The sequence below is a fragment of the Gallus gallus genome, chromosome 8 (assembly GCF_016699485.2).
Source record: "Gallus gallus isolate bGalGal1 chromosome 8, bGalGal1.mat.broiler.GRCg7b, whole genome shotgun sequence".
Taxonomy (NCBI): Eukaryota; Metazoa; Chordata; class Aves; order Galliformes; family Phasianidae; genus Gallus; species Gallus gallus.
Window position 1 is genome coordinate 21,510,631 of NC_052539.1, and position 20,162 is coordinate 21,530,792.

Below are 20,162 nucleotides of genomic sequence, written 5' to 3' on the forward strand. Positions count from 1 at the left end.
AGGTGGAGGTGGCCGCCATCTTGTGCTGTTGCCTCTCTCCTGGGCTGAGGTTGTGCCGGTCGCCGTGTGCCACTGCCCTCTTTCTGAGTGCCTGGTTCTTCAGGGCCTTGTGAACACAGGGCTGACGTGGATGTTGTCCGCAAGTCTCAGCTTTGGGCACGATTGTTCCTGCCCAGCTAGATAAGTCCAGACATGACATACATGGTACCCCACATTAGTGTGGGGAGATGGGAGGTACAGCACTGCAGGTGTGGCTTCTGTGAAATATCCTCGGTAATGGGAAGACCTGTCTTGGAGTCCTGTTACAGGTCCTCTGGAATGTACACAGGGTGGATCAGAACTGCTCAGTGGAAAAGAAAAAATCACCACAGGAATGAGCAATCTGACAACATTTAGCTCGTTGTTAAGGCAGTATCTTCACACACACAAAAAAGCACACCACTGCGCTCAAGAAAGCCGGTGAGTCTTTCTCACCTCATGGCTTCATCAAATATTTGCTCTTGTGTAGAGCTAGGGCACAGGAGGGACGATAAGGATAACCTCATAGAAAAGTCTTTGGGATTTTGTTTAGTTTTGTTTTGGCTTTCCCATCAGATTGATACTGTAGAGTGTGTGCAATGCCAGCAGCGTAGCAGATACTTTGAAAGGTCATTTCCTTGCCTGCTATCTTTGTCCTGTGCTCCTACGAGCATTCTACGTAAGCTGTTGATTTTTCATGGGTTTCCAGGTTAGTCTCAGGACCACGCTGGAGGCTTGCATATCTCTGCAGTTTTTCAGGCAATGAGGAGAAAGTTTCCACCTCCTTTGCTTTTCAGAGCAGTGTGGCTAAAGCAGAGGGATTGGGGTTGTGTCTCCTGACACCCAGTAAGCCCAATACATCTTCAAGCAGATCAGGCTAAGGGAGATGAAAGCAAAAAGTACAGTAATGCAGATACCAAACACAAAACACTCCTCAATAGCTTATCCGCATTCTAGCCTCATTTTCTCACTCCCCTTCAGGAATAAACAAATCTTTCAGCAGCAAGAGAAAAAAAAGGCTCACTAATAACAGAAACCTTGCCTTTGAATTGGCAGATGAGCTTCTTCTTTTAGTTTTACAAAGAGAAGCTCTGATCTGCTTCGGAGGAGTTAACTTTCTCTTCCTGAGCCTTTTTATCGGTGCTATTTCAGTAAGGCTGAGCAGGGTGGTGGAATTGTTTGCAGAGAGGTATCCCCGGCAAAGAAGAGCTTTCTTCCATATAAACTCAGATTGACATTTTAAAAGGTCATTCTCCATTTGGGTGACATTTCAATCCTCCACTCATTGTAGTAGACTAAGTAAAAAGGTGTAAACTGGGAAACATAGAGTCTGTATACAAATATATATATGTATATAAATGAAGATGAAAATCCAGTCCAGCAAAAAGTCCTGTGAGGTACTACTCCTTACCTCATATTTACAAATAACTAGGAGCTTGCATACAATGCTACCACATTTCTAACAGGGGACAATAACTACCTATCTCCCAAGCACCAAAATGCATCTCCAGAGTGCTTTGCAGGGAGAGGAACTTACTTTATTTATACAAGAACCACAACATTTAACTTTGCTGCCACATACAGGGCCAATGAGTTGTTGTTAGCAGCATTTTTCACACAAAGCTCTTCTGTTCTGCTAGTGTCGGCTATTGTTAAAATGGCTTGAGAGAAACACGAAATTCAGCTCAGTCAGTGATTTACAGCTTTAATCCGTGAGCATGACAGAACTGTATGGTTTCAATCTGGACATGCAGTTTGGTACCCACAACTCTCAAAGCCACAAGCCACAAGCAAGTAAAGACATAGGCTGCTTGCTTTTGCTGCCTTCTCTGTCAGGGGGCCAGAAGGATGCACCACAGCTTTAGAAAGCTGCCACCTCTTCACATAGGTTCAAAGGAAACAGTCCAGAAACAGAAGAGCAGGGCCTCAGACAGCTCAAACCTGAAGGCTGCAGGACAGAATGGGGGTGGTTTGAACACCAGTAGTACCTTTTTGGTATCCTCTTATAAGACAAAGGCATGTTTTGTTCTCATCACCAAACTGACATGAGAGAGCATGTTGTCCTTCAAACAGCACAAGCACTGAAGCCCGGTTTCCTAGAGATGCTTGAGTGTATTCATGCAGTGCTCTGATATCTAAGAAGAGGCAAGCCTAGGTGAAGATTTACCCACAGTGATGCCTCTCTTGACAGCTCTTCCCCACCTGGACCCATCTAGAAGCCCATCCTAGCTGAGGATGTTCCTCAGCCTCTCTCTTTTAACAATACTTAGAAACTTTTTATCCTTGAAGGGCTCAGGAGTAGTTCCTGAGCATCTTCCTTTGTATTCCCCCACTTGAACAGAATTAAAGGCTAGTTCAGGAGAGTAACTCAAATCCATACAAGCACCTTCAAATCCTCAGCATCTAGAACTGTCTCTGCCTAGGGATGATGTCAAACATTTGTAGTTTATTTTCAAATGGAATTTATCTGGATTTTAATTCCCATCTGTTGCTTCTTGTCACACCTTTATCTGCTGGGTTAAAGGGCTCCTACACAGCACAGCATTTTCTATCTGTAAAAGTAGGCATCCATTCTCAAAGCAGATGTGTATTCTTGAATCTTTCTTGTTTTTCTTTCCCCCTTGTTACTTGCGAGGTAACCCAACTGCACAGCATACTTAACAAGAGGGCAAGACTTAAGTTTCAACATGGTTTGCTGGATAGCGTTAAAGAAAGGATTTTTGTTTTCACCTTCTTGTTTTTAATGAGGTAGGCATGGCATTTCTAGGAAATGGTTAAGCTAATACTTCAGGATAAATTCTTGCAAAAAGTGAAGAAAAAAGCACCTCCTCAAACACTGTAATTGCTGTATTAACCACAGTAAAATTACTAGCTCCTCCACATGATTTTTCCTTTTAATACCTTCTCAGGATTGTGTCTGCTTTTTACCTCTGCAACACACAGACAACACAAGGAGCTGCCTATGTTGGCTGTTAAGCACCTAAGAAATAATTACCAAAATAATTACCAAAGCTAATTTTGATTTAGCCATGTTACAATTGGATCACAGTGCTTTGGTCTTTGTACTACTAAAATGATTTTAAGCCTTGACTAGAATTATCCCTCTTGTTTCTGCCCACAGCCAAGCACCTAAATCTGTATTTAAGCACCTGCAATCTACTCTAGTCTGGTTTTCGGAACACAGAGCATGTACCGTTCCCTCTGCCATTCAAGGAAGCTGTACAGGCTCCATTTCTCTGAAAATTATACTTCTCATTTGGGTGATTAAACTTTCAGACTTCAGTGTCATTCTTTTGTTGTGAACAGCCCTTCTTCACATGGGAAAAAAAAAGGTGCTGTTTCTTTCAGGAAACCTGATGATTTACGTGCAACATAATAGATGGCATGGGATACGCCTACAAATAGAGACCATATTTCCATCCATATTTTCAGGATCCCATATGCCAAAGCTGTACACAGAAGGGGGTAAGGCGAAGTTCTCAAAGTGGACATTAAAAGTGCTAGTATGGATGTTTGCAAATGCCAAGGTGAAACTTGCTTCTCCTATAGCTAGACCCACGTGGACTACTCACACCTTGACACAGTGCCAGTCCACTACCTTTGAGGACAGAGTTCCTGAACTGACTGTATTTAATAGGAAGCCAAAGTAATATGAGACCCTGAAAATATATGGTCTACTGGACACTAGCAAACCAAACTTGCTGGAAACAAACAGAAAAATGCTTGTATCCACTGTACAAACCATTCATTAATGATTGTTACCGCTTTTTATGCCTCAGGAGCACACATGATGCCCAGACATTCATATTGTACTTTCCTTCTATTTGCCTTACATCCCAGGGTAAATCGGGTCAACTCACAGAGCCCTCATCCAGCCAAAACTGTGCTCCCTTGTTGATCAAAGCACTCCATCAATACACAGCCTACATCTAAGCAGGCCATACACTGTACAGTGGGTTTTGACACCCGAAGGGAGTCTCTTCCAGAAGGGAGAAAATCAAGGACTGAAAGAAGGAAAGTCCTAAGAAATGAACACAGTCACTAAATCTGCAGAACGTTCAGCCACAGTATCAGTAAAAGAGGCGTTTGATAACATTATCGCCACCTACAGGTAGCCACCTAAACGAGAACATCCAACGTGCTAGTTTAGCTTGGGGCTGAGACCCTGTTAACTGCTGACTCTTATTCCTTCCATTGCATAGAAGTGGAGAGAATCCTGGCATTACTGGAAAACTGCAAGATGAGTAAGACCCAAGGGAGGAAGATCATGAGAGCAGTGCTGGTCCTCGCCTCCAGCTCAGGATGCCTACAGCGAGTTGCCCCAATACTGCCAGCTCTTACATATGCTCACCGAATCAGCCACGTGAATGGATGGCAGAACTCTTACTCCTCACGCTGTCATTAGGGCATAGCCCAAAGCAATTGGAAACTGGCCCAGTGGATGTAAAATATTAAATGAAAGAAGATGGCTCTGTTACAACATGGCTACTCCCAAGTGGTACATCTTCATTAAAGTTTGTAATAAAATAGCATCTGGAGTGTTAGCCATATTGCAGCAGAGCTTCTCTTCTAACGCAGGCTGAATAGTCTTATACGTTAAAGAATCACGGATCCTCTGTCCTCCAGACCATGCTCTTTACATTAAGAGATTCTCTCGTGTAAGCAACCTTGCTTGCTGTTGCTGTTTTACTTCCACACAGACGTGCACTTAGTTCCCCACACTGCTGGCATTTCAGCTCTGACTCAGGGTCTCTTTACAGCAGGCTGCTGAATGCCACGCTCTGTCTTCAAGGTTTTCTTGACGCTTGTGAGTCATTTGTCCTTCCCTGACCTTCATGAGGAAATCCGGCTGACCAGGCTGTGCTAGCAAAGCTGCCAGCCTCCAGAAGGAAAAAGCTGCACGCACTCAAGAGACAATGTTGCATCTCATTGTGAAACTCTCTGCTAGAATCAGCATTTCCCACCTCAAAGAAAGCAATCCAGGAATAGATCTCATGTCATTAACATGCTTTATCCTTTTCTACCCCACAGTGGTTTCGTGATCAGAATTTTAGCCCTTGAAAACAACAGCTTCTTCTTAGCTCATTTTTCTCTCTTCCCACATTTTCTTCCACATCTCAAAAACTTTCTCCTAGAGAGGAAGAATATCACAGACCACCTCACATCATGGTTTTGTCACCATCCACTCAGGACTTGCCAGCCCCCCGCCCTAACACAGGCTTAAATCCCAGAGACTTCCACTGAGTCAAGTTTCCAGCAGGCACTTGCAGAGTTTTCTTCATCCCTCATAACTTTTTGCAAAGCTGCCTGTTGCTGAGGTCTCAACATGACACTGAGCTCCATCAGCGTTACAGCTGGCAGGGAAATCCACTCAGGTTATCCTGGGTGCATTTTCGTGACACCTTACTACGATTGAGGGAAGGACAAAGGACACCAGGCTCATTCCCGCTTCTTTAATTAGTAACAGAACAAAAATGTTTGGACTTTTAATGATTGTCTTACACAGAAAATATTGAAATGACGTATCGGATGGTTTGTGTTCATTTTGTCCCATTTTATTTCCATGTAAAAATATACATCTGGTACATAAGATTAAAAAAAAATAGATTTTCACAATAAAATAAGTGCCTTGAGCACTAACAATCCACCTGTGAACTTTAGTGTTGTCTTAAATATTTACATTTTCTACCCACATCCCCCCTCTCCCCTGGAATGGGCAAACCCCATATCAGCAAACCCCACTATACATATCAGCTATGTCTGCTGTATAAAACTTTCCCAGCAAAAGGCCAAGAAACACAAACATAACAACACTGTGGCTCAGACAATTTAACTCCCCCAAAATAGTAAGAATTAAAAAAAAAAACCCAACTCAAACCCTTGTCAAAAGAACAGTGTCTATGCTACAGTCCAACAATGGAAAGGCAATGATTTCTACAGCCAGCATCTGCTTTTTAGAGCCAGGACAACGTGTCAGGAAACGTCACTTGTTTTCTGACAAGTTTCTTTCCCTCACTTTGTATCACAATTTCTGAGTATGGAAAATACTCAGGTAGACTGCTCATCACTCTGAAAAGTAGCCCAGTTCACCTCCATTTGTCACGGGGCCACTCTGCCATTAGTCCAAGTGGTATTGGATGCATCTTAGAACATCCTGAAGTCCTTTCTGCCAAGCATGAAAAATTCCTGGGGGGGGGGGGGGGAGAGGGGGGAGGAAGGGGAGAAAAGTCCCTTTGGTGTAAAGCATGAATGAGGGCAAAAGGAGAAACATTTCATTGCTAAAAATGGGACATTGGCGACTAACCTCATGGAGTCAGTTGGGATCAAATGTCACCAGCTTTACAGAGCTGATCTCAGATGTTATCATAGTTCAATGCACATAAGAAAGGCAACAGGCATGACTCAGTAGCCAAGGTCACACCTGCTTATAGGGCAGGTCTCACTAACAAAACCTTTGGAGATTGATGCATCTGAAGACAAAAAAAGAAGAAAGGCTCTTCTGCAGTTTTCATAGTTCAGTTGAAATGCCCAGAGCAAGTCCTTGGGAAGACACCTCCCACCGCAGGGTTCTTGTCCCCCTGAATGCTGACTGATCATGCTGAGCATGCCTGCTGAAATCTCTTCAGTGGCAAATTCGTTCTGTCATTTCTTTCTGCATTGAAGGGGAGGAAAAAAGAAAGAACCAGTTAGTGCAAAACACAGGTTTTGGTGAAGTGATGCGCAAAGCAGTTTGGTAGGTATCCAAAAACAATCCAAGGAAGTGGCTGTATGGAATTCAGACAGTATTCTTGTTTCCCATGGTGGCCCTTTTGGGAACCTCTCCGCCCCAGCAGTTCCTTCCTAGCATGCTCCTTGGTCTAGGTGTCAAGAGGTTAGTTTGAGCGTTGAGAGCAGTCCAAGGAAAGGGCTGAAATGTTTGAGATGCATGTCCTGACTCAGCAGGGAGCAGACAGAGAGGTGGTGCCACCCCCAGAGCCTGGGGATGCAAGGTGCTCCCAAAAGTGCTGGCTGTCCTCCAGGTGATGACAACAGCTCACTGAAGGGGACTGTGGTTCTGGCAAAGGATCCCATGGCTGCACTGTAAATGCAAATGAGTGCTAATAGCAAAGGGCCACAAAAAACCTCCTGGCAACTCACATCTCTGGCCTGCAGTACTGTTAGCTTGATGTCCTTCTCCAGGGGTCTCTTCCTGCTTTGTGATATCCCTAATACATAAGTGTGCCTCTTCAGTTTGAGCAGCTCCTCCAGTAGCCACTCTGGCTCAAGTGTCCATAGCCAGAATTCCCTCCTCTTCACTGTCATTTTCCAAATGCTTCATCTACAAAACCCAGTCCTGAGCTATCAGTGCTGAACACAGGGAGGGACAAAATGACAAGAGCAAGCTCTGTGTAGGCTAACAGGCTGCTTTTCTTTGCCACTCAGATTTTGGGACTGCCAGCAGTGCTAAGGTGCAGCCTCCCTGGGTTAACAGGAAGGTCAGATGGACCACTTTCTGTCTTTGAAAGCTGTTCATAATCTTCAGGACTTTGTCTCAGCTCCCCAGCCCAGCACTGCACTCAGACCTCTCTGGTTGCAGGTCACTCTTCTGCACACATACAGCAAATCACTGCTTAATGTGGTCTCATGGGTGCTTGAGGCTGCTGTAGGGTGTGGATTCCAAGCCGTGGATACCAAGCAATGGGCACACCAAGAAACAAGACATACATAGCCAGAGAGAAGTGTGCCTCATTTCCTTGTAGTTTAACCTTAGTTGCATCACACAGGAAAATCTGTTCATCTTAGAATCACCCAGAGCCATAAATCATCTCACGTTGCACGTGTGTCACTGGCACGGAAAGCCTATTTAGCAATGTCAGCCTCTGCTTTGGCTATTAGCTGCTAATTATTTACATTAGCAAGCATCAGTCAAAGGAGATGACACCATTATGGGCCGTATATCAATGTTAAAGAAGTTTATCACGAGGAATGGTTATGAGGAAGAATAGAGGACACAGTGATGCTGAACTGTCATTTTCTGTGGCTGAGGGCCACTGTGATAACATAGGTCACAATCACAATATATGAAGTAATTAATTAATGAGTCTACTATTGTCATTCAAGTGTCCCCTGGTTGGATCATCATCTCAGCCTCCCAGATTGCAATCAGAGCAGAGGAGGTAGCAAACTGACTGAGAAAAAAGCAAGCAGGAAAGGAGTTAAAGCATTTAGCACTCGGGCAGGGGCATCCCTGGTGCTTATAAACAGGCAGCTCAGGTTATGACTTCTCTCAACTCTTTGTCTTTGAACTCTCCCATGCTGCATTCAGCCTTTTCTGCAGCCCATCCCTTTGCACAGCATGCTAATTACTGGGTTTCCTATTATTCTCCCCACCAGAACGGGATTCCATAGGCCAGGCCACACTCAACATGGCCTGTGACACATTTGCTTTCCTTAGAAAACTGCACATTTTCTAGTTTATGTGCCAGAACCGCATATCTCTTCCCCTTACTTCCCCCTTCCATGCTATGTCTAAGGTCGCTCACTTTCTGCTTGGCTAATTGCTTTAATTGCTTCTCAAGGGAGGCTGCAGTGCTACTCCTGCTAGACTCATATTAGCTGCTATCTAGAGCTGTATGTCCTGCACAGGGCAGAGTCTGACCCTGCCTGAATTTACCAGAGCTGTGTTCAACCCACGCTGCTCTGACTGTCCTCTTCCCCATCCCTGGGGCATCCTTACCAAAGGCTCCAGCTCCCGGTGGTCAACAAGGCTGAACTCCCTGATGAAGTAGTAAAAGTGCTTGTAGCAGGTGTTGACATGAGCCTCAGCACCCATGTTGATGATGCTGTCAAAGTGGTGGATGTAGACATGGACAAAGACACGGAAGAGGCGAGTGAGGATCTTAGTGCAAACTTGCTGGAACTGCTTAGGGAAGGGAACACCTGCAAAGCAGAAGCAAGTTAAAGCCATTTGACCATTTCCCAAAACAAACAAAACCCCCAAACTAGCTAACGTTTAAATGCCCCTGCTGCACTCAACAAGCAATCATGGGTGCATCAGCAGAAACAGAGCTCCAGCTGGTTTGGGGATCCTTTTTTCAGATAAATACGTCATTAAAACAGGAAGAAAAATGCCAGTCTTAAGGTTGCAATGTCACTGCACCTGTACGATGCTCCCTATTGAAATATCCTGCCAAGGCACTCAAGAACAGGACCCATCATGCAACAACATATACTTTTGGCTTTGTCTTGAACAAGGACGCAATTTATTACTCTCTATTCACATCCTTATCTAAATACACTGTTATAACAGCGAAAATCTCAGAGGTATAATACAGCCAGTGTCAGGAAGCTAAGGGAAATTTCTATAGAAAACCTGGCTTTGAAACCCCTGAATATACTTTTTGGGAGGTTGAACACGAAGCAAGTGGAATTTGTTTTCCTGAAGGTTCTTTCTCTCCCCCAAGCAATTCAATGCAAATTTGCATAGAGCAAAATAAAATCCTTCCTTCCCACGATGCTACCTGTCTCCTCCCTTGGCTTCTAACTAATGCAGCACTTAACCTCTTAAAAATCTTTCCAAACAATCCCCATAGCCAGTTCACACATCTCGGCTAAAATATACAGATGGCAATTTGAGTCTTCCTCAATGAGCACTGAGCTTACTGTCAAAGTACTTGTAACATAAGATTATCTTTGGTCTGGAGTGATGTCACACTCAGCCTGTCTCACCTTGCTTTGTGCACAAGGCACAAGCTTGGGCTGCTTGTGCCATGGCTAGATGGCTTGGACTCATCTTGAGGAAGTTGTGCATCTTGGCTCAGCAGCACACCTACATGGAGAGGGGGCTGAGATTCATGGCCACTGCACATTCATTGTCCTGCATAACAACGAGCATCATGCAGCAGTGCAAAACCCAGTGGAGTCTTTGACATCACCTATTAGGATTCTAATTGCTCCTCTTAGGGCTTTCTGCCAAATGCAAGCACCTCTCCATGCCACTATTGAAGGGATCTGCTTCTGCCCTGACCCCCTGGCTATGGGCCTTGCTCTGTCTGCCTGGCTGATAAGGACAGTGAGCAATCTGCTGGGCTTCCCTGCAGCCAGCAAAAACACCATGCTTTGTCAAAGGTTTCATTTGAGCTTTTTGCACCAAGTGAGAATTTGCTGAGCAACTAAAAGCCCTAATCACCCAGCTGGTGCCTGAAACATGCTATTAGGGTGGCTCCTGCAGACCAGATTTGAGGAACTAGCCGTAAAAATATTTCTTCTAATAAAGAAAAACCCATCATGGCAAGTAATTTGTGATGAGTGCACATTCCCCAGCCACGGCTGAGGAATACACGCTGTTCCAAACAGCCTGTCCTGAGACCAAAGAAGAGCAGCTGCTTCCAGCAGGCAGGCAGTGATGCACATGTTCTCCTCAGTTTGTAACTGTCCTCTGCCTGGTACCTCCTCCTCTCAAAGCAGGCAGCGAGGAGTACTGATATTGTATGGAAAAGCATGGCAACTACGGGAGCTGCTGAGTCATCTTACTTCTAATGATGGTTTGATATCATGAAAGATCACTGGGCTGCCAAGACCTAACAGTACCCTTTCTGGGCTATTCACTGCTGTTGTTTCAAATGAACTCAGCAGTATCACGCAGCAGCTCCTGGGATGTGCAGCTGTGCTGCTCTTCCCTGTGTCCATCACAAGGTGTCAGTGTGTGGCTGTCCTCTGCAGACGTGGCCCAGCCGTGTTGGTGACTGGCCACCAATAGAGCCCATGGGAGTCACCAATGGACTCCAACAGGTCGCCTCTCAGCCTACCATGCTGCAGCATCACCACTGCTACGGTCCTTTTGGCCCAGTGGATCACAGGGGACTGGTTGGGGCTCTTTCTCCCCACATCATCTCTCTTGAACACATGAAGCACATGGCCTGGACCATCAGGCCCTGCTTCCACTCCCCATGTTGCAGCCACGTCTGCTTCTCTTGTGACACTCTCCTGTCCCAGGACCCTGAGGATGTGTTGTGAGCATCTACCATGGGGGAACATCAGCCAGGAGAGAGGTCAGTGGCATAGCTGGACCTGTACCATCTATGAAAGGCAACAAAGTTAGTAAGGGGGCTTGAGCACAACTCTTATGGAGAGCAGCTGAGGGAACTGGGACTGTTCAGTCTGCAGAAGAAACTCTTCAACTCCCTGAAAGGAGGTTGTGATGAGGTTGGTAGTCAGTCTCCTCTCCCACATAACAGCAATAGGATGAGAATAATGGTCTTAAGTTGCATCAGGGAAGGTTCAGGTTGGATATTAGGAAAAATTTCCTCTCAGAAAGAGCAGTGATGTGCTGGCACAGCTGCCCAGGGAGGTGGTGGAGTCACCATCCCTGGAGGTGTTCAAGAGCTGTGGAAATGTGGCACTGAGGTCAGTGGGCATGGTGGGGATGGGTTAACAGTTGGACTAGATTATCTTAGAGGCCTTTTCCAACCTTAATGATTCTGTGATTGTAACCCAGATCATCATCTCCAACCGTAACCTCTGGAAGGTTCCACACAAGAGCCGGCCACCCAACAGGGCCCACCTGCCAGATGCATACACTTTCCTCCAGCTGAAGTACTTGAAGCATGGTCAGTGGGAATCAACCATGTCCTGAGTCCCTTCTCCAACATCTCAATCTCTTCCCTTTCCATCATCTGGGTTTTCTGGAGAAAGTCTCTCCCTCACCCTGTGCACGTGCAGACCTCAGTTTAGAGCCCTCTCTAAGGGAGGAGGCAGATGGACCTCCTCTCTGCACAGCAGAAATGGTACCAACAGGAGCTGAGCAGAGCAGCAGTGCAAAGCACAGAGCATCACAAGTGCTGGCAGCCAGTGCAAGAGCCATAAATACAGCAGGTTCTATTTCATCAAGGCACTGGTGAGCAGCGTGACTCACTGCCCCAAAATGAATTAGCACCTTCAGTTTATCTTGGATGTTTTCCTTGAAACCCAAGATGTGATTTAATGCTTAGAGAAGTCTGTTTTCCACACTCCGTGCTGATCACTTCAAAACATAAGGAAGTCATGTGGGACTGTGTGGAAAAGGAAATGAAAAGAGTCTGCACTTACGGGAAGGGAATACGAGAGGGCCTTGGATCCTCCTCACCGCCTCTCTCATCCCCAGCCCTCATGCACAAGCCAATTGCATTTTTTTGTGATGAAACAGTGCTGTGAAACTATTTTGCTTCTTTACAATCATATTTTTCCCCTCTCCAAAAGCAGTAATTCAACGAACTGCACGATGAATTATCGCTGGTAATATTTCTAACATCCAGTCTGGTCTCTGGATTGTTCCACGATTCGCCTTTTCCTAAAAATAAGCCTTTAAATCCAATTGGAAATTAACAACATGATGGCAGCTGCAAGCTGGTGTGGCATTAATTTGGGAGAAAACAGGGAGAAAATAAAAGACCAACTGAGTTAAAAACAGCCAGTTGAGAAAACTGCAATAATTAGCTGGATTCTGAACATTTTTCTCTTGTTGTTATAGGGAGAAAGAAGTGTGCTTCACGTTTCCTCTGCTTTTTTATCATTGCTTTGGGAATATGCGTGAACAGCAGTCTAAGCATAGAAGAGTTTTCCAAGAACCATCCCAGAGCCTCCTGCAAGTGATGTTCCTTCCAGCCACAGACAGGCTTGGCAGAGAGCATGGGGTGTTTCCAATGCTGGTTCTCATCCAAGCCCCACGTCTGTGCTCATTTAAAAATGGAGAGGTTTCGGCATACACGTCATGGGACACACGGCCCTGCAAACTCCATCCACCAGAGCCTCCTCCCCACGTGTTAGCAATGGCCCTGACACTGGGTGCTGGGCATGCTCCCACTGAGACACTGAGTGAAGCTGAACGTGACTTCTCCTGCCAGCAAGCGCCTCAAGGCACAGCAATTACTGGGGATGGTGCTATTGTACAGGTGGTAATCTGCACATGATGAGGTCTACTGACATAGTTTTACCAGCTGGTAAAAAAATATGCCTGCAGAATCACTTATTCTTATCCCTCCATGGGAACAATGCTTATTCTGCATGTAGTAGGCTTTTTTTTTTTTCAGCCCAGCTATGTTGGTTGGGAGAGCGGAAATGAGCACTAGAACATGCTAACTGATACGGGTCGTCTGGAAGAGCTGGAGAAGATTTATGGCTCCTCCCATCCAGGAAGCTGTCTCATCATGACCGGCAGACAGACACTTTTCCTTCCAAAGGATTTGTACAGCAAAGTCTTTCAGTGGGATTGAGCCCCGTGGGTGGATTTCCCTGGGGATGAGGAAGATGCCCCATCTCTTCCACTGTTCCATCTCCGCTCATTTCCTGCTGAGCTTCTGAGCCCATCGTGAGGGATTTTCCCACTCTGACCCCAAAGATGCCTCTCCCTTGGCTGCTAACAGGGCTATGACTGAGTCCCACTGAATCACGCGCTGCTCCAGGTTTTGTGGGCAGGGATGCTGAGGTTGGCCTCCGACAGCGTTAGCAAGTTTGGGTCACACTCGCTGTTTCTAAAAAAAGAGTTTAATTTGTCTGTGGTCAGGTGGCCTTAGCAGGGAAATCTTTGTCTTGGGACAGCTGCATTGCAGGTGGCAAGGATGGAAATCAGCAGTGTGCCTGGGGCATTGTGCCCAAACCGTGCAATGCTCCCTGCTACATGGCACCATGAAATGCAAGTCCAGCTAAGTTCCCTTATACACCTGAGAGCCAAGGTACTGAAGCACACCAGCAAAGAGGCTGAAGTTACCCAGGGATGCACAAGGACACTTGAAAGAGGGATCCTGGTAATGGCCTTGGGAAAGCGTGTTTGTACCACCCTAACTGCAGTCTGAGCCCATGCAGCCAGGTCAGAACAACACAAGGCTGACATTAAGAGTTCGGCACACCAAACCTGCACATACTGCCACCCTCCTCCTGCTTGCACAGAACTGGCAGCCCACAGAGCCTGAGTGCAACAGCCAGAGCCCAGAGGGCCACAGGATTTCCCAAAAGAGAACTAACACACGACTAGGTGCTCTAGCATAACCAAATGAGGCTGCAACAATTAGTGGCAGCCAAAAATCCCTCACAGACCATTTTCTTCAGCATTGCCTAGCATGAAAATCCTAAACCTAACTGCAGTGGTTTTATCCAGCTCTGTCACCTATGCTGCTTGGGGAAACAGAAGGGGAGAGAGAAACTCTCAAAGCCCTGCATTTACCCCCTAAGATCTGTATTTACCCCCTAAGCTTCCTAAACTTCTTTTACATTCAAGTGGATTTGCATTTCACTTGTAAAGCAACAGTTCCTGGGTACAGCCTGGCAGCCCAATTCAGCACAAATTACCCAGATAAAGAATAGACCTGATGGGATGAAGTAGGGCTGGGATGGGGTAGTTGGAAAGGGCTTACAAAAATCATCAAGTCCAACTGCTTGACCACATCAGGGCTAATCACAAATTGAAGCGTGTTATTTAGGGCTTTATCCAAATACTCCCTGAACACTGGCAGAGCTCATTTATAGACCCCTTCTGCTCCCTAAGATGCCAGAAAACCACCAGAACAGCCCCCCTTAGTGTAGGGGAGAAGTGATAGCTGTCTTTCACCAGACCCCACTGGCCAGCACACCACCTCCAACCCTTGAACATCACCCCAAAACGACAAGAAAGCAGCTCAGCAGAAGGGGCAGTGTCAGTCACTACAGCTCCCAGCCAAAGCAGGTCATCAGCAGAGCTCTTAGGATTGCAAAGCTCAGCAGTGCCAACCCAGAGGTGCACCAACAGCTTGGAAAACTACACGGGTTGCAACAGCAGCCTCCTGTAGAATCACAGCACACTCACCTATTCTGGTGGGGAAGATGTCCTCGTTGTTAATGAGCATCTCAATCCAGTCCATCAGCATACACATGTACTGCGGGGCTGACAGCTTGGTTGGCTTCTTGTACTTGCTGTCGTCCTGCCACCTGTACTCATACTTGAGCCCACCCGACATGATAGGGCAGCTCTTCTCCGTGCAGTACTCCGACATGGTGCCGTAGATGAGGTTGATGCGGTTGAAGAAGTCCACCACGTGCACAGCTATCCAGTCGTTGATGCTCTCGCCAGGAGGCAGCTGTACCACAGCCTTCAGGTCCAGCCCTGATTTGAGGGAGGCCTGAGCCTTCTTGTACAGCTCGAAGCGCTGTGTGCCAGGCTCAAACTTCTTCCGGGGCCGGAAGGTTTTGTCTTTGTTGAAGACTTGCTTCAGACACAACGCCATCGCGGGTTGGGCCAGCCAGGGTGAGGGCACCAGGGTCAGTGCTGAGGGTCTTCAGGGTTGGAGGGATCTGAGAGGAAGAGACACATTTTGGTCATCTGTGCACCTGGACTGAGATGAGACAGCACTGGGATGCTGAGAGCCAGCTTCTTATCTCCAGGGCTTTCGTCCAGACCTGCTGCAATGAAGTACAATGAAGTACAATATCAACAGCGCTCACCTACCTGCGGCCCTTTCCTTCCTGGCAAAGGGGCTGTGCCTCTTGCCCACTAAAATAGCCCCAGTGCCATATCGGGACAACACTGTGACCGCAGCTGGTTGCTGGTTCACACAGCCCCAGCACCCGGATCAATGGGAAAAGGAGGGATTCTTGTTGTTGTTCTGCCCGCGTGTTTGTTCAGAAGAACAAAACCCACAGCCAAAGAAGGGAAACAGCATCCAAGCACACCAGGGCCAGGATGCGACACAATGCACGGGAGCCGGCGCTGCCAGCCCTCCCCACAGCGCTCCGGTCCCACAGCACCCCGGGAACAGGGGATGTGACCTGGAAGTCACCGCTCAGCAGCGCTGAGTTCATCCCTTCCTGAGGCTGCCAGTGCGGATGAGGTCTGCGGCATTTCCCTTTTTTCCCCTTCCTGAAGCTCCAGTGGAAATCCCGTGCGCTTGGACAGGCTGAAACGTGCACGTGCCCCGTGCCCCTCTGCAGCATTAATAATGGGAAAGCAAGGCCACAGCGAGCTCAATGCCCTGCCGAAGTCTGGGGAGGTCAAAGACCCCGGGCAGCCTCCCCCAGGGAGGAGGAGTTAAAGCAAAAGAAGAAGAAGAAGAAGAAGGTTCACAGAAAGGGGAAGTGACTTACCCAAAGTCACGAGTGGGAGGGAACGGTGTCCAAGTGAAGCTTGGGTGCTCATTCGTCATTAAAAAGGCATCTCTTAGCCAAAAGCTTGCTGTGAACTCCGTCCCAAGCCAAAAGCAAATCCTATTTTATCCAGCAGAGATCAGCCAATCACCTTGCCGGAGGAACCCTGGGCTCCCCCCGGAGTCCCTCCAGGACACAGGAGCTGTCCTGTGGGACTTTCCACACGGCAGCAGGAGAGAGCCCCATTGGGTGCCACCAGAGATCAGTGGGGAACAAGCCACAGCCTTCCCTACAAGTACAGTGATGCGTTGCCACCATTACAGAGCTCAGGAGAACACTGTTATCCCCGCATTAAGCTAGACCGATGCTTTGGAACGTCATTGAAACATCAATTAAAAAAAAATATATATCAAAACAAACACAGAGTAAGAGCTCTGCTAAACACCTGCCAGATGTTTTCCTACTGCGCGTCTGTTAGTTGCTCCCAGGAGTAAGGGAGCAATACCCAGTGCTGCCCAAATGCAGAGCAGACCCATCCCTGAGCTCGCTGCAGCTAGGCACAGCTGGATAATGAGAGTGGTTTTGCTCTTGGGATCCTTGCCAGCTTCGCTACTGAATTACTGAGCCATTTAAAGGCCTCGTGAATCCTTACCGGAATCAGGGAGAAAAACATTCTCCAGAAATTCAATTTAACACAAAGCCAAGAACACATCCTGGGATTTGCAACCAAAAGGAGCAGGCGGAGGCGCCGTGCCAGGGACCAGATTCCTTCCTAACTTCTCTCCAAGGCTCCCACTGCACAGGGTCTGACGGGCAGGAAAATCCACGAGAGGCACATTGAGCTGCAGGAGGCCAGGAGTGGGGCTTCCAGTACTGGGTACGGCCCCGCAATAGGAGCGCTGGGACAAGCTGAGGCAGCAGCTCCTGCCGCACGCTGGCACGCATCCCACTGCCGAGGGCCCTGGGTGGGTGCCCGCAGCTCCCACCTTCCGTTCCCATGTGCAAAAATCAAAGCTCCCCCCCGAGCGGCCCTGGCGTGGCTGCAGCCCTCTTTGCTGTGCTGCCTTTCCCATAGCGGGGCGGCGCTGGCACCCACAGCCATGCAGTAAGAGCTCAGGGAGCCAAGTCAGCACAGGGTTAAACTGTGGGGCTGAGCTGCTGCAGGACGGCAGCAGGCAGGGACACGCGAAGTCCTGATTTCCTAGAGGGCTGGCAGGTCTGGGGGAGAAAGGAAATGAACTGGATAGGAGGGAAGTGAGTTCACGGTCAAAGGCAGCTGCTAGTTCCAAATTTGAGGAGGATTCTGTTTCTTTAGTGTTAGGGGTTGTTGTTGTTTTATTTTTTTTAAAAGCATTTGAAATCCACACAACGCTGCCAAACAAAGGCTTTGTTTTAAATTAAGAACAACAAAGAACAGTTCTGTTCAGAAACTGGTGAAATAAAAGGGGGGGGGAGAGAAAGCAAAGCAGGGAGGGGAGCTTCCTCTGCCCACCACAATCAGTCCCACCAGTCTGAGCAAAGCCACCGGGGCAGACCTGCCTCTGTGACCCCAAATTGGCTTCAATCTGGAAAGCAGTGGGGAGGAGTGGTCGGGGCAGTAGTGAGCTCTGGGCTACAGCAGATAATGCCACACTGTCTGCCTCAGTTTCCCCGGTTTTAAAAGTAATTTCTCCCTGCTGAAGGGCCCCCTGATGTGAAGGGCTGCAAAAGCCAGGAATTGGCTTCAGGGGAGAGAAAGTGCTTTGTGAGTGCCCCTAATGATTATTTCTGACCAGGGTCAGTGCTAACAAAGAGAAAGGCACCGACACAGCACCTCCAGCTGGCAGTGGATCCGGTGCCCAAGCCAGCCCTGGATCCAGCCCGAGACGCTTACACACTTGCACAAACATCTGCCCTGGAACCGCAGGAGCTGTCAGCAATGTGCTGCGAGCCACGCTGGGGAGCACGAGCACGAGTCAGCCCAGCACCACATAGCAAAGCTGTGGTTCAAACCTGCCCACCCCGCACATCCCCCTGTGCTTTCCCCAAGTGTTCCCTCCCCCGGGGGCTGGACTCCCCCTTGGTGCTGTGGGGGATTGCCTTCTCTGCTCTGTGGGCAGTCCCTCCTGCCACGTCCCTGCATGGCGAGCCTGGTGTCGGGGCAGTGAGCCAGAGCCCTGAGACAGACAGACGGCCTCCAGCTGCCTGCTGGCCAGGGGCTCTGCTGGCTTTTCACTGCAGAGAAGTCCTTTTTCACAGATCCATTAAGGTTAGAAAAGACCTCTCAGATCATCTAGTTCAATCATCATCCCATCACCACCGCACCCACTAAACCATGTCCTTAAAAGTCAATTTTCCAACTGGTCCTGGAGCAGCCGTGCAAGTGGGGCTTCTCAGTGGTGGCCTTGCAGAAATACCCCCCGGTCCAACCCTGCCTCCCCGAGCATTCCTCACAATGCAGGCGACACAACCCTGAGATCCAGCCTGGGGCTGATGGCCTGTGATGGCCATCTGGTTTTAGTGGCAGGGAGATTGGTTTTAATGGTTTAAATGCAGGAGGAAGATGCTGGGGGCATGGCTTCAGAGCTCTGGCCCCTCTCACTCTCCTCAGGCTTCCTGCTGGAGCCAAGTCCCAGCTGGGCTGGCCATGAGAAATGGGGTTCTTGGCAGCCGATCCCAAATATAACCCTAACGATAGAACATTCCAGGAAACAAGCCAAGATGAGATGCTGGGAGAGGGATCGAGGGCCAGCACGCCAAACAGCGGGACTGCAGAATCCCACCAGCCCCAACACGGAGTTAATCCATGTGCTTCTGATATGCTCGTGAAGGGCCATAAGCATCCTCTGGGAAAGCCCCTATCCTTTCCATTTCTGCAGGGACCAACTCCCGAAGGAGGCTCAGTTCCCCATGCCGTTGTTTCTCCCATCTCTGCTGACACTCGGAAATCCCCACCTCATGCAAAGCAAACCCAGCACAATTTCTGAGATGGGGACACACAGCCCTCTCACCCAATCACCCCCATGTCCCAAATAACAGCCAATCAAAGCCTCGTCTCTCCAGTGGTGGGGCACCCAGCACACTTTGGGGGTGATGCTGTTTGGGGTACCTTGTTCTTGGTGCTGGAGTTTTGCTGCTGCCAACAGGGACTTGCTCGTAGCCAAGGTAAGTCCTGAGAGTGATCACTCCATCATCAGAGCCGCAATCCCAAGTGCTGGAACTCCAGGAAGATGATTGGAAGGACACGAGACAGCTGCTGGAAGCGCATCCCCACAGCTTTCTCTGCCCAAAACTTCCTGCCCTCCACTGGACAATGGCAAAGCCACCTCCAGGACTGCCGCTAGCCCTAGGATGGTAGGTGACCAGCCAAAACCCTGGGCTCCCTGCTCACTTCCAGCTACCTGCACTAACCCACAGCTGCAAACCGGGATCCCTCAGCATTTACATGCTCGCAGACAAGCCAGGATACCCACAAAACGGGGAAGAGCTCCTGCAAGCACCCATTTTGCTTCTCTTAGGTTTGCCCAACCTGCACTAAAAGCACCCCAGGAGCATCCTTAGAAACGCAGGGGACGCAGCACCAGCTGGGACGCCGGTGCTACTCCTTTTTCCAGCCCCAGCACTCACCTCATCCTCAGCACGCCTGGCTGCCAGCACACAATCCTGCCGCGCTTTCTGCTCTTACTGAAAGAGAAGAAGAAAAAAAACATTCAAAATAAAAGCCCAGAATCCGACGGGACGCCCTGCAGCACAGAGAGCAGCCGCACGCTGGCTGAGGTTTTGGTTGCAGAAAGTGGAGGCTGAGGGTTTTTCTCCCATCAGTGATGTCACATCCTGACCCTGCCGGAGCCGCAGCTGTCCCTGGGACACGCCGGCAGCTGGGCACACACTGATATGTGCACGCTCCTCATGTGCATTGCACATCCCTCCCCGCTTGGCACGCTGAAGGGTCGAGTGCCAGGATGGGCTGGATGCCTTCCAAAGGAAAAAAGAGAGAGAAAGAGAGAGAGAAAGCAAAAGCAAAGCAAAGTCAACATAAAAACATTTCAGCCCACAGAGAAAACTGACTTCGGTCGGGCTATGAAGCACGTCATCAG

At 48.4% G+C, this 20,162-nt stretch overlaps 1 protein-coding gene across 7 annotated transcripts; it reads right to left on the minus strand.

The window, feature by feature from the left end:
* Positions 1–5,457: 5,457 nt before the first annotated feature.
* MOB3C (MOB kinase activator 3C) lies at positions 5,458–19,851 on the minus strand. 7 transcript variants are annotated; one of them, XM_046944871.1, is made up of 5 exons: positions 19,693–19,851; positions 19,175–19,279; positions 14,813–15,297; positions 8,735–8,937; positions 5,458–6,670 (listed from the first exon to the last, which is right to left on the minus strand). In XM_046944871.1, the coding sequence occupies exons 3-5, from the start codon at positions 15,228–15,230 to the stop codon at positions 6,641–6,643; spliced, it is 651 nt and encodes a 216-aa protein (XP_046800827.1). In that variant the 5' UTR covers positions 15,231–15,297; positions 19,175–19,279; positions 19,693–19,851; the 3' UTR covers positions 5,458–6,640. The 7 variants fall into 7 exon arrangements, with proteins under 7 accessions (XP_046800827.1, XP_025009017.1, XP_015146731.2 ...); XM_025153249.3 differs by having other exon boundaries at positions 19,175–19,285; XM_015291245.4 differs by lacking the exon at positions 19,175–19,279.
* Between the last annotated feature and the right edge of the window lie 311 nt (positions 19,852–20,162).